This window comes from Myxocyprinus asiaticus, chromosome 21, assembly GCF_019703515.2.
Source record: "Myxocyprinus asiaticus isolate MX2 ecotype Aquarium Trade chromosome 21, UBuf_Myxa_2, whole genome shotgun sequence".
NCBI classification, from domain to species: domain Eukaryota; kingdom Metazoa; phylum Chordata; class Actinopteri; order Cypriniformes; family Catostomidae; genus Myxocyprinus; species Myxocyprinus asiaticus.
In genome coordinates this window covers 1,552,036-1,565,430 of record NC_059364.1, presented here as the reverse complement: position 1 = coordinate 1,565,430, position 13,395 = coordinate 1,552,036, and the positions used below count along the sequence as shown (strand labels likewise).

The 13,395-nt window shown below is 38.5% G+C and overlaps 2 protein-coding genes across 2 annotated transcripts in view; both read right to left on the bottom strand.

Moving 5' to 3' along the window:
• Nucleotides 1-5,023, bottom strand: part of LOC127411949 (gamma-aminobutyric acid receptor subunit pi-like) — a 60,638-nt gene extending 55,615 nt beyond the window's left edge. Inside the window, exon 1 of the mRNA XM_051647908.1 lies at nt 4,953-5,023. Within this exon, the coding sequence (XP_051503868.1) occupies nt 4,953-4,996 (44 nt within the window). The 5' untranslated portion in view covers nt 4,997-5,023. The remainder of the gene's footprint in view (nt 1-4,952) is intronic.
• Nucleotides 1-13,395, bottom strand: part of LOC127411940 (serum response factor-like) — an 896,621-nt gene that overhangs the window by 40,403 nt on the left and 842,823 nt on the right. The gene's annotated exons all lie outside the window — the stretch shown is intronic.

Genomic DNA, 13,395 nt, shown 5'->3' with positions numbered 1-13,395 from the left:
TGCAGCAGTTTGAGAGCGAGAGCTACAGGCAGCTGCCCTATATGCATTTATGTTTGTGTCTTTTTGTTTAAGTTCTTATTAAAATATTACTTTGACTGTTCAGCCGGTTCCCGCCGCCTCCTTGCCCATTTTAAACCTTGTTACAGCATATTTCTACCGCTTAAAAGTAACAAAGTTGATGGTTTGCTAGTTGTACCGCAGAAGGCTTCTGACTTCACGTCCAGGTCTGTCTCTTTAGTATTTAAAATGTAAGACTCTATAGCAAATATTTACCATCACGCCTACTATGACCACTCCTAAACATGTTCAATAGAGCCAAAACTCAATAGAGGAGGTTATCAGACCAATATTCAATGCCTCTTTGTTTCCAACACTGTTTTTTTTTGGGGTTTTTTTTTTGGCTTTTTTGCCATTTCACTCCCTATTTTCTCTGATAATATTAGGAACATAATTATGTAAATGCAGCTGTTATGCCAAAGATAATAGAATATTCAGAGTTCTGGAAGACAATTAATAGTTTCAGCTCAAAGAGGTAAGAGACTTCTTAGAATACTAAATAACAGAGAGTAGTTGATCTGGTTTCATACATACGTTGCTTTTTTTGTTTTGTTTTTGCTGCCCAAATCAGCCGCTAAATGACGCAGTACATGCAGAGGATAAAATGATGCATGTTTATTTAATCTCACATGACTTTGACAATCAGGGGATGAAACATCACACACTCATATCAGTTTTTTCTGCAGTGCTCCAGTAGCAGTGTTGCTCCGTTGCTGAACATGCAGCACCATGATAAAGGAAATGACTGTATATTTCATTTTGTAATCTTGCAGTCTGAAGTGAATTAGGTAATGGGGAATAATACAAAGATGATAAGGCTGAGATGATTAGTTGACGTTATCGACAACGTCAACGAAATTTTTTCCGTAGTTGTATATTTGTTTGATCTCATTTAACGTAACATGAGATCATATGAAACTCTAATGATGGTGAGCGAGAGCAGCACTGCAGTTGATTGAGGAGAGGAAGAAAACAGCTCACAGTCCATGCACACTCCAAACTTTTTCAAACAGCCTAAAAGGTGATGTAGATTGCAAAGTATGAGGGAATAATAATACGAAAATACAAAATAAGTAAAAACGGAAGCAGTGTTGTCGTGAAATAAAGTGGAGCCGGAACTGGCATTCCGTTTATGCAAAGCATCTAAAAAGGAAACACGCCACCGTGATATCTTTAATGCATCCTTTGTTAAAGTTTAAATAATAAAGAAGTGGGTGATGTAAATAAACTCTGAAACTGGCATTTCTCAGTGCGGTCAGTGCCGCTTCTATGAGTCACGTTAAGTGACCCATTCGGGAGAGATTGAAACGGCACCTGGCTGATACAAGCGTTTGCTGCCACTAGATTAAAACATGATGGTTGTGACGTATTGAATCATACTATATGTGTCACGGTGTGTATATTATCGTGAAGAAAATCTGCGATACGCAGAAGAGAGAGTTTGTTTTTGAGTTAAAGATGGATCGAAGTTAACAAAACGGTGAAAGAGTGGGACAGTTAGGGCTGTCACGATTATTACATTTGGCTGACGATTAATTGTCAAACAAATAATTGCGATTATCAAGATTAATTGGATGTTTTAGGGCTTTCAGGATTAATTGTCATATCAATTGTCATATTTCATAAGGTGTATTTGTGCTATAAAAACCGTCTTTTTACATTTTTACCTATAAATATATAAATCTAACAATAAAATAGTGAGGCTTTTAAACTATATGAATGACATGAAAAATGTTGTTTTAAATATCAAAATATTTCAAAAAAATCAAAATATGTCTCTCTTTTTGGTCAACTTTAGTTTAAGTAAATTTTACATTTACAAATTGTTGTTTTTGGAACTTATTAAAAAAAAATTAATTTGAAAGAAAATATATATATATAATATAAATTATATATTTTTATTATATTTACATTATATAATATTATTTTATATTGTATTATGCAATAGTAAAATATTTGTCATAATTTCTTCATTTTCACACTTTCATTAAACCAATGAGCCCTAATTTCTCATGAAGCAAAACCTCTGAGATTTCATTTAAATATTTTTTCACTCCACAGAAATAAAGTAAGCATGTGTCTCGTCCTCTGTGTCACTCTGTGTCAAAAACACTGATAAATATTTCTCTCTAGAGCGGGAATAAAGCACGTCCAGCTATAAACATGAGGCGCAGCATAAAGCCTGATTTACTGTACATAGTTGCAGGCACGGTTATTTTAACAATAGTAGCAGAGACCCCAGATACTGCCATCTATCGCTCAAGCACAGTACAAAACAAAAATGAAGCAAAATGAAACTATCTTCATCTGTCTGATATGTGATTCAGACGGTTCAGCTAAGCCAGGCTTGTGTCAGGACGGTTTATTTTTAATCTAAATTTAGCTTAATGTATCAGCTAACAGTAAACAAACAGATTTTTGTTCTAATTTTGTGAACATTTATTAGAGATTTCATCATGGAATGGATGGAAAGGAAAGCCTATTTATACTTAAATTAAGCAAATAGTATTTGAATGCTTCACTCTTATTATGTAAATTGTTTGTTTGTTTGTTTGTTTGAATATTCTCACTTTAAGGACAATATAAAAATGGTCAATTCAGACCTTTACATTTTTAAAAATGTTCTCACATGGGACACCCCTGAACCCACCATGTAAGCTACGTTTATTATCCGGACCTTTGCTGGGAAGGAAATGTATAGACCGGACCTCTTGGATCTTTAATTGAGTACCTCTCAGGGCTCGACATTAAGCACTGTCATGTGCAAGTAAATTGGTCATTCACTTGTCCGAGTAAAAGAGTTACTTGTCCGGGTTGAAAAAAGGACATTTAAGTTACATGCTCAAGTAACATGTCAAAGTTTATGTTGTATATTTTTCGAAAATTATGACCGATGACCAACCTAATAGTGTACCTTTGCAATCAACTCAGTTCTCTGCGACAGAAATGTAAACTGCACTGTCTAGGGGAGGAGGCTATTGTCATATGATAATTATTGTATGTTACGTATGGTAGTCAGGTAAAGGAAAGCCTCCTATCGGCATCATTTACAGCAGGGGTGCTCACACTTCTATGGAATGAGATCTACTTTTTCATCATGTTATTGCAGCAAGATCTACCTTGTACAATAAAAGCTATACATTATCACAATACCAAAAGCCTCCACACGCGGTAACGTACTCAATGAACCACGTGATAAGATGTGCGGATTGATGGTCTCAGACGCGGAGGCAACTGAGATTTGTCCTCCGCCACCCGGATTGAGGCGAGTCACTACGCCACCATGAGGACCTAGAGCGCATTGGGAAAAAAAAAAAAAAACAGTGAGTGTTTTCTTGTTATGGTTGTTTGATTAATATAATGACACACTAGACAGCAGCAGGTCTATTAGCTTACATTTATAATTTTAATACAAATCCGCTTTTTTCTCCGCTGTTTACGTTCACTTTAGACATCACTTTCTGTGTTTACATGAATACCACACCAAGACCACACCAAATTTGAAATGTATATGACTGTTCAGGTGTGCATTAGCGCGAGCATTTTCGGAACACATGCGCATGTTCAGCACACACACATACGCCACCTGTCAATCAAACAGGTGGCAGCTGATACTAGATCACTAGCTAATTATTAAATTACGTGCTCTTGATTACTTTCAACAGCAGAACAAGAATATGAACTTTCTAATAAGTGGCACAGGCCTAGGCTATCACAAATATAGCAGGTTATTTTTTCGTTATTGACGTTTTAATCAGTCTGCTTGTACGGTCACGCAAGTACAATTCTCTGTCACTTGCTCCTTCAAAAATCCACTTGACCCAGCGTTTAACAAGCGTTAATGTCGAGCCCTGCCCCTGACATAGACTGATCAGCCACAACATTATAACCACTGACAAGTGAAGTAAATAAGATTCATTATATTGTTACAATGGCGCCTGTCAAGGGGTGGGATATATTAGATATATTAGGCAGCAAGTAAACAGTCTGTTCTTGAATTTCATGTGTTGGAAGCAGGAAAAATGGGCAAGCGTACGGGTCTGAACGACTCTGACAAGGGCCAAATTGTGATGGCTAGATGACTGTGCCAGAACATCTCCAAAACGGCAGGTCTTGTGAGGTGTTCCCGGTATGCAGTGGTTAGTTGTAACAAAGTTCTTAGGATGGGGTGCAAGGAGGAAGCGGGAGACGGTGAGATTAAACTCAAACAGGTAATTTATTTTAACAACAACTCAAACAATTCGCTTTTCAGCGCAAACTCAGCACACGCTCTTTCAGTGTGTATCTGTGTGGGTAGCTCTCCTCACTGGGGGTTGGTCCACTATGGGATGTGCTGGATCAACAAGTCCGATCCATGGAGGCCCCACCTTTGCAACTTACAGGACTTAAAGTATCTGCTGCTACTGCTTGGTGCCAGATACCACAGGACACCTTCAGAGATCTTGTGGAGTCCATGCCTCGATGGGATTTTAGGCAGGTGGTTTTAATTTTGTGGCTGGTTGGTGTAAGGTGAAGTGTGTAATAGCTGTGCTACTAGCATCACCAAAGGGAATTGCAAAAATAATGATTGTTTCCAAACAGTTTTCATGAACATACCCGCATTTGCCATTAGCCAGACAAACAGGTAGTCCCGTCCCGAAATGCAATTGGTTTAGCCAGAAGTTGACCCAAGGGCTCAAAAAATCAGCGCAATGCTGAACTGGGATACCAGAAAGCATTTTAACGTCCTTGCCTTCTTATCTTATTTCCAGGCGTTCCAAATGGGCTCAATGGTCAACAGAAAACATTTTTCTATTTCAGCTATACATTCCACATAGTATTTTGCATTCAGTAATGAAGACTGATTCAAAAACTTCAAACACAATAAAGTGATTTTGATGACAGAATCTTCTTACCTGCTGATGAAGATGAGGGCAAATAAAGAGTTGAAGAGGGTCATGGTGAGAGGATAAGAGCTGCAGTCCACTGGAGTCTATCTGAAGAACAAGAGAAACGGGTCATTTAAGTGCTCACCTCACTTACACTTATTCTGTATGCACAGGGTCGAGACACAGTTTGAGATGCTCTGCTGAATGACTTTAGGGTCTTCAAAGCGTTAAAAGTTTTGGGTCTTGAATTTTAAGTCAGTGTATTGAGCTGCTGGTTCCAATTTAAGGGGCCATATCATACATTTTATGTAATACTTTTTATATTTTTCTCCCCTGAGATCCACTTATAACATTAGTCAAGGATTTTTTTTGCAAAATAATTTAGTTTTTCATTCTCCACCCTCTCTCTGACCCTTAGAAATAAACAGTATATTTTTTAGCTGCTGGGCATTAGTAAACGGCCTCTTTGCATGCAAAATGGGTAACAGTATATTGCTGGACCACCCACACACCATCTGTGGGTTTGCAATGGTTTTTAAAAGAGTTTTTAACTGCCCTAGTCTTCAATAGCAGCCAGAATTGTTAATTAACCCTTTAAGCTCTGCAGGTGATTTCCTGTTTCAGTGGCATACCCTGTGGCTTATAACTTGACAAAACAAAACAAAACAAAACAAAAAAACAAGGAGGGTCAATTGTTTGGTATCATTGTAAAGAAAACTTTTATATTATTATTATTATTATTATTATTATTATTATATAGATTATGATACATTCTGAGACATTCATTCAGTTTTGGTCATAATGTCTGCATGCATTGTAAAGTAGAGCTTCTAAGCTTTCAAACGATACCTATTTTGTGTTGATCAAGACTGTTGTTATTCATATTTTGACAATTATTATTTTTTCTTCTCACAGGCCCATTTGTACTTAAAGGGTTAAATCCCATATGATTCCTATCCATACATATAAGTCCAACAAAGTTATTTTTACACCGCGCTCTATCATATTATAATGTCTTTTAGAGCTGTACGATTAATCGTAAAAAGATCTGGATTCAGACAGTGATCTCATTTCTAAATGACAACGATTCTGCAATGTATATTAACGTTCCAGTGGCATGCATTTGTAAGGCGGTCAAATTTCAATTCGAAATGCACTTCAAGACGTGTTTTAAAATGTTGATAAACTTTATATGGCATCTACAAAACACAGCGCTCGTGCACGAGACGTTGAATAAACTAAAACGCAACGGCCAAAGACGTCTGTCCAGCACAGAGCTTTACACACTGCAGGGTGCAGCCATGGTTAGATAGAAGTGTGACATAATCTCTGTTCAGTTCAATATTTTAATAGCCACCGATGCTAAAAAATAACACCAATCTGGCTAAATTCACTCCCTGTGCGCTGTTTGATAACAGCCAAACAGCCAGCTGCCCTCAAACGCTCACATACGTGTGTCTGCCCGTACGCTTGTGTCTCGTGATGAATGCAGCGCTCCTGTATGGGAGACTGTGCTGTTTTTAATCAAAATACCCCTCTTTAGGAGATATAAATGTAAACACTGTTAATGAATTACGACAGTGTAAACAGACAGGATTAAATCTGTGCTGTCTTGATGAGATATCAAAGCAAACACAGTCGTTAATGTATAAGCAGACAGGACAAATTCTTCAAAATATTAGATTTGTGTGATGTCTAAATGTATATAAACTGCAAGCTTTCTGTTATAGGCATTCAGGCATTCTTACTGCATCAGTATTAATGTAGATCTATCACAGTAAAGAGTGTCAAATATTTAAGTACTTTTATTTGCATTAAATTACCTTTTTTAATGTTTAATTGCTACTAATGCTAAAAAGCACTGTTTACTCTGTTCTCTAGTTAATTACTGGCTGATGAATAATTCCTTTACAAGCTTGAAGCCATTTTTACAAGAGACACTGAAGGCCTCATTGTTTTAATTTAAATTGTTAATATTTATTTGAAAACAACTTTTGTAAAATAACAGTGTTTTATTGCATATTTGCTTACAAGTGTGACACCAAGTTAACATAGAACTGTTAATGAAGCTTTTATCTGCTCGTTTTGCTTTTTACTTAGCATTTTATTATTATCATTTATTTATTATGCATTTTTTTAACAGGATTTTTATTTATTTTTATTTTTTCAATAATCACTAGGTGCTGTTGGGTTTATAATGTATTTGTTGCACCCTCTTGTGGACGTAGGACATTTTAAATTTATATATTAGATTTGCAACTTTATTGCATTTTTGCATAGATTGAAGCAGAGAGCATTTTGTCGGAACCTCTAGTAAATTACGTTACTTTGTTTAGTACCTTTATGTCCATGCTTTGTAAATCACTGAAATAAGCATCGTGATCTTTATTCAAAGCAATAAAATCGTGATTCATAATTTATCCAGAATCGCGCAGCTCTATTTTCTTTGTATTTTTATTTTTTTATTTTTTAGTGCATTAATCTGTTTTGACAAATCATGATTGAATGCGTAAAGTCATGCAATTAATCTACAGAGATGTGGTTTGTATATAAAAAGAGGGTGAATATAATTATTGTTTTACACATTGAGGAAGGCATGTGCACCAAAACGTCAGTGTCCATCCCCCCAAAAAGTTATGTAATAAAAACATTAGCAGTTTACTATTGGGGTGCAGATCATCTCTTTATTGTATCCATACATATAACCCATTTAATGCAATTCATTCTGTATTTAGTCTAGTATCACTGAACACTGAACAGTTGGCAGATAACACATGGTCAATAAATTATATTTAAGTTTAGACGCACTCCTGAACTGCATTACGCTACACTAATAATGTCTGCATATCAAACCACAACCTCAAAAACTAGCGAAAACTACTGCAAAAACTTTGAACTTCTCATGTGGTGTTTCCAAACTTCCTCTCTCTGTTGAGCATCCCAGATGGCACGAGCCGGCTGCACCCCATCTTCTCCAGAGCAAAACCCTCTGTAAGAGGGACCTACTTGCTCTTCAGAGCAGACAGAAATGTTTTTCCCCTTTAGGCCCATTTATGCAGTGAAATCAGTTCTCATAACATACTGTAGAGTACAGCACACCTCTCAAACACCAGACTAACAATTCAGCAGCTAATACGACCGTAAGGTATTCCCACCCCAGTAGAAATCATTCCACCATAATGACTTTCCAGAAATACAGCTCCTGCACTAATCTTCAGATTTAGGTAAAGGTAAAAAAAAAAAAAAAAACTCGTATTTCCAGCTTTGCACAACTGCCGTCTCTCACATTGGAGTTTCTTTTTCATTTCACATCCCTCTAGGAGGATGAAAGCAATCAGAAAGTCTTTAGAGATATCAGACATCCAGACGTTTTACCCAGAAGGGTCTGGCTCTTGCCATTAGTAAACTAGCAAGATGCATGCTTAAGACATACTGAGTGCGCAAAACAAAAATGTTGATATGATAATGGATTCAGAGGACACTATGGAGTATAAAAGCTGTAGCTTGTTGACGTTCTTGGAATTGTTTAATGTGTTTAGAACAATATATAATATTTGACTTCAGATCATTGAGTTATTGAAAACTGTTCATTTAGAGGGGTGGGCGATATACCGTTAGACATGATCAACCAGTATAAATTGTACAACCGATACACGTTTAGGATTTTCGTCCCTATCGCGATAACACAAAATCGCCATCGCATGCCAAGAACTGTGCTCAGCATACTATTCACGTTACACGTACGTGGTACTCAGAAATGGAGGAAGCGGAGCGGCTTCTAGAAGATGAGGAGATTGTGAGGAAAAAAAGGTGCATTTGGCTTTAGGAAAAGGAATTCAAAAAAAAAAAAAAAAAAAAAAAAAAACAGCGATTTGAAAAGTTTGCATGCTATACTGCGAATAGCATATCACGATATTAGGGCTGTCAATCGCTGAAAATTTGTAATCGAATTACATTGTGTGCCAATTAATTAAGGTTATTAATCACAAATATAAATATTTGCTGAGAAAGCCTCTAAAACAACAATATATACACACACACACACACACACAGGTGGCCAAAAGTTTGGAATAATGTACAGATTTTGCTGTTTTGGAAGGAAATTGGTACTTTAATTCACCAAAGTGGCATTCAAATGATCACAAAGTACAGTGCGTCCAGAAAGTATTCACAGCGCTTCACTTTTTCCACATTTTGTTATGTTACAGCCTTATTCCAAAATGGATTAAATTCATTATTTTCCTCAATTCTACAAACAATACCCCATAATGACAACGTGAAAGAAGTTTGTTTGAAATATTTGCAAATTTATTAAAAAAAAAAAAAACCCACACATGCACATAAGTATTCACAGCCTTTGCTCAATACTTTGTTGAAGCACCTTTGGCACCAATTACAGCCTCAAGTCTTTTTGAGTATGATGCTACAAGCTTGGCACACCTATTTTTGGGCAGTTTCTCCCATTCTTCTTTGCAGGACCTCTCAAGCTCCATCAGGTTGGATGGGGAGTGTCGGTGCACAGCCATTTTCAGATCTCTCCAGAGATGTTCAATCGGGTTCAAGTCTGGGCTCTGGCTGGGCCACTCAAGGACATTCACAGATCTGTTATCTTGGCTGTGTGCTTAGGGTCGTTGTCCTGTTGGAAGATGAACCTTCACCCCAGTCTGAGGTCCAGAGCGCTCTGGAGCAGGTTTTCATCAAAGATGTCTCTGTACATTGCTGCATTCATCTTTCCCTCGATCCTGACTTGTCTCCCAGTTCCTGCCGCTGAAAAACATCCTCACAGCATGATGCTGCCACTACCATGCTTCACTGTAGGGATGATATTGGCCAGGTGATGAGCAGTGCTTGGTTTCCTCCAGACATGATGCTTGCCATTCAGGCCAAAGAGTTCGATCTTTGTTTCTCATGGTCTGAGAGTCCTTCAGGTGCCTTTTGGCAAACTCCAGGCGGGCTGTCATGTGCCTTTTACTGAGGAGTGGCTTCCGTCTGGCCACTCTACCATACAGGCCTGATTGGTGGAGTGCTGCAGAGATGGTTGTTCTTCTGGAAGGTTCTCCTCTCTCCACAGAGAAATGCTGGAGCTCTGTCAGAGTGACCATCGGGTTCTTGGTCACCTCCCTGGACTAAAGAGCCCTTCTCCCCCGATCGCTCAGTTTGGCCGGGTGGCCAGCTCTAGGAAGAGTCCTGGTGGTTCCAAACTTCTTCCATTTACGGATGATGGAGGCCACTGTGCTCATTGGGACCTTCAATGCTGCAGACATTTTTCTGTACCCTTCCCCAGATCTGTGCCTTGATACAATCCTGTCTCGGAGGTCTACAGACAATTCCTTGGACTTCATGGCTTGGTTTGTGCTCTGACATGCACTATTAACTGTGGGACCTTATATAGACAGGTGTGTGCCTTTCCAAATCATGTCCAATCAACTGAATTTACCACAGGTGGACTCCAATCAAGTTGTAGAAACATCTCAAGGATGATCAGTGGAAACAGGATGCACCTGAGCTCAATTTTGAGTGTCATGGCAAAGGCTGTGAATACTTATGTACATGTGATTTTGTTGTTTTTCATTTTTAATAAATTTGCAAAGATTTCAAACAAACTCCTTTCACGTTGTCATTATGGGGTATTGTTTGTAGAATTTTGAGGGAAATAATGAATTTAATCCATTTTGGAATAAGGCTGTAACATAAAAAAGTGTGGAAAAAGTGAAGCGCTGTGAATACTTTCCGGATGCACTGTATAGTTAGGACATTACTGATGTAAAAAACAGCACCATCACTATTTTAAAAAAAAGTAATTTTTGATCAAATCTAGACAGCAGCCATCACTCCAACACCTTATCCTTGAGTAATCATGTTAAATTGATCATTTGGTACAAGATAATCTCTTGCCATTATATCAAACACAGCTGAAAGATATTTGGGTCATTAAATGAAGCTTAACGTTGTCTTTGTGTTTGTTTTTGAGTTGCCACAGTATGCAATAGACTGGCATGTCTTAAGGTCAATATTAGGTCAAAAATGGCAAAAAAGAAACAGCTTTCTCTAGAAACTCATCAGTCAATCATTGTTTTGAGGAATGAAGGCTATGCAATGCTCGAAATTACCAAAAAACTGAAGATTTCAAAGGTGTACACTACAGTCTTCAAAGACAAAGGACAACTGGCTCTAACAAGGACAGAAAGAGATGTGGAAGACCAGATGTACAACTAAACAAGAGGATAAGTACATCAGAGTCTCTAGTTTGAGAAATAGACGCCTCACATGTCCTCAGCTGACAGCTTCATTGAATTCTACCCGCTCAACACCAGTTTCATGTACAACAGTAAAGAGAAGACTCAGGGGTGCAGGCCTTATGGGAAGAATTGCAAAGAAAAAGCCACTTTTGAAACAGAAAAACAAAAAGAAACGGTTAGAGTGGGCAAAGAAACACAGACATTGGACAACAGATAATTGGAAAAGAGTGTTCTGGATCTTAACCCCATTGAGCTTTTGTGGGATCAGCTAGACTGTAAGGTGTGTGAGAAGTGCCCGACAAGACAGTCACATCTATGGCAAGTGCTACAGGAAGTGTGGGGTGAAATGTCACCTGAGTATCTGGACAAACTAACAACTAGAATAACAAGGATCTGCAAAGTTATCATTGCTGCACGTGGAGGATTTTTTGATGAGAACTCTTTGAAGTAGTTAAATTTTTTTCAAATTGTAATAGTAATTTTTCAGGTTATTAATGTCCTGTCTATACATTGTGATCAGCTGAATGCCACTTTTGTGAATAAAAGTACCAATTTTTTCCCATAAGAGCAAAATCTGTACATTATTCCAAACTTTTGTCTTTTCTTAGGACGCATCAGTGTACACCTGCATCAGACGGATGCTTTTGGAGCGTCTCACTTTGGTTGCTTCACGTCATAAACATACAATTTTTATGTCGCTGTATCAAGTTAAACTTAGTTTAATTCTTAGAACAGCATGTTTTGAGATCCCTAAGTTCAGATTCGCGCTCCATCAAGCTGTGTTTTGAACGAAAGTACGCGTCCTCATGTTGCGTAGTCTGCTGAAGGGTTTGTTCTCTGTATAAGCTGCTCGTTGCCTATACAGCTGAAGCTTCGCTTACTGCCCCCTGGAGAAAACAGGTGGTACTTCAAGCTTGAATTGCTCAGCAATCTTCTTTATTACGATCCGGGGACATGATTAATTGCGTACATTTTTTTAACGCATTATTTTTTAAATAATTAACCGCACTGAAACGCGTTAAATCGACAGCCCTAGTAAATATCCGTGTGCGTACCTGTCAGTGGTCAGGGCTTCATGTGAGACTGAGAGAATTGAAGAAACCTGATGGGTTCGGGTCAGTTTTTCAAGTAGGACTTTGGGTTCTGGTCAGGCTCGGGTTTGTAATTAATGAAAAAATAAAGAGGCCTACCGAACTTGTTTCATGGTCACGCTCTCACTTACAGACACGTGCGAACGGACGAGTTAGGGGCCGTTCGCACCAACATGCTCATCTGTTCTGTTTTCCCATTGATTTCCTATCTAAACACATGCTGGATGAATGTCTTTGACTGTTGCGCCATGTCTCGCTGTTTCTTCAGCGTCTCGCGCAGGACCGGCACTGTTTAAACACCACGTCAAGTTAAAAAGAACTTCACATTTTCAAAAACGCATGTTGAGACACCTGCACTCTGTTTCATTCTTTGCACTGTGTCTAGATTGTTTTTAGCGGAAGTGTTACAAAGATTCAACGTTCTGAACAAGTTCAGGCTCTAAAGAGGGGACTGTTGCATTGTTTCATATTATTTTGTATATTTTAGATTGTTCTGCACCAAGTGAAGTTTCAGCACATAAACGGTAAGGCAATGCCTTGTTAAAACTGTGTACGTTTACTGTTTCAATACTGTTACGAACGTTGCCTTTATGCTTACATAAAATACAGCCTATTACAACAGTACTTGCTAGGAGAAGAAATTATAAAGATTGTGAGGGATTTCGGGTTTGGGTTGGGTTCGGGCTTATAATCTGACGGTATCGTTCGGGCCGGGTATGGTTGGGCCACACGGTCTCGGGTACGGGTCCCGTGCAGACCTCTAACATAAACGATTTAAATCACTGACTGGATAACTTAAAAATTAGGCATTACAATATACAATTTTAAACTAGTTGTTTAAAATATAAACCCATAAGGGGGCCTGGGTAGCTCAGCAAGTAAAGACGCTGACTACCACCCCTGTTCGAATCCAGGGTGTGCTGAGTGACTCCAGTCAGGCTTCCTAAGCAACCAAATTGGCCCGGTTGCTTGGGTGGGTAGAGTCACATTGGGTTAACCTCCTTGTGGTCGCTATAATGTGGTTCTTGCTCTCGGTGGGGCACGTGGTGTGTTGTGCATGGATACCGCGGAGAATAGCATGAGCCTCCACATGCACTAGGTCTCCGTGGTAACGTGCTCAACAAGCCACGTGATAAGATG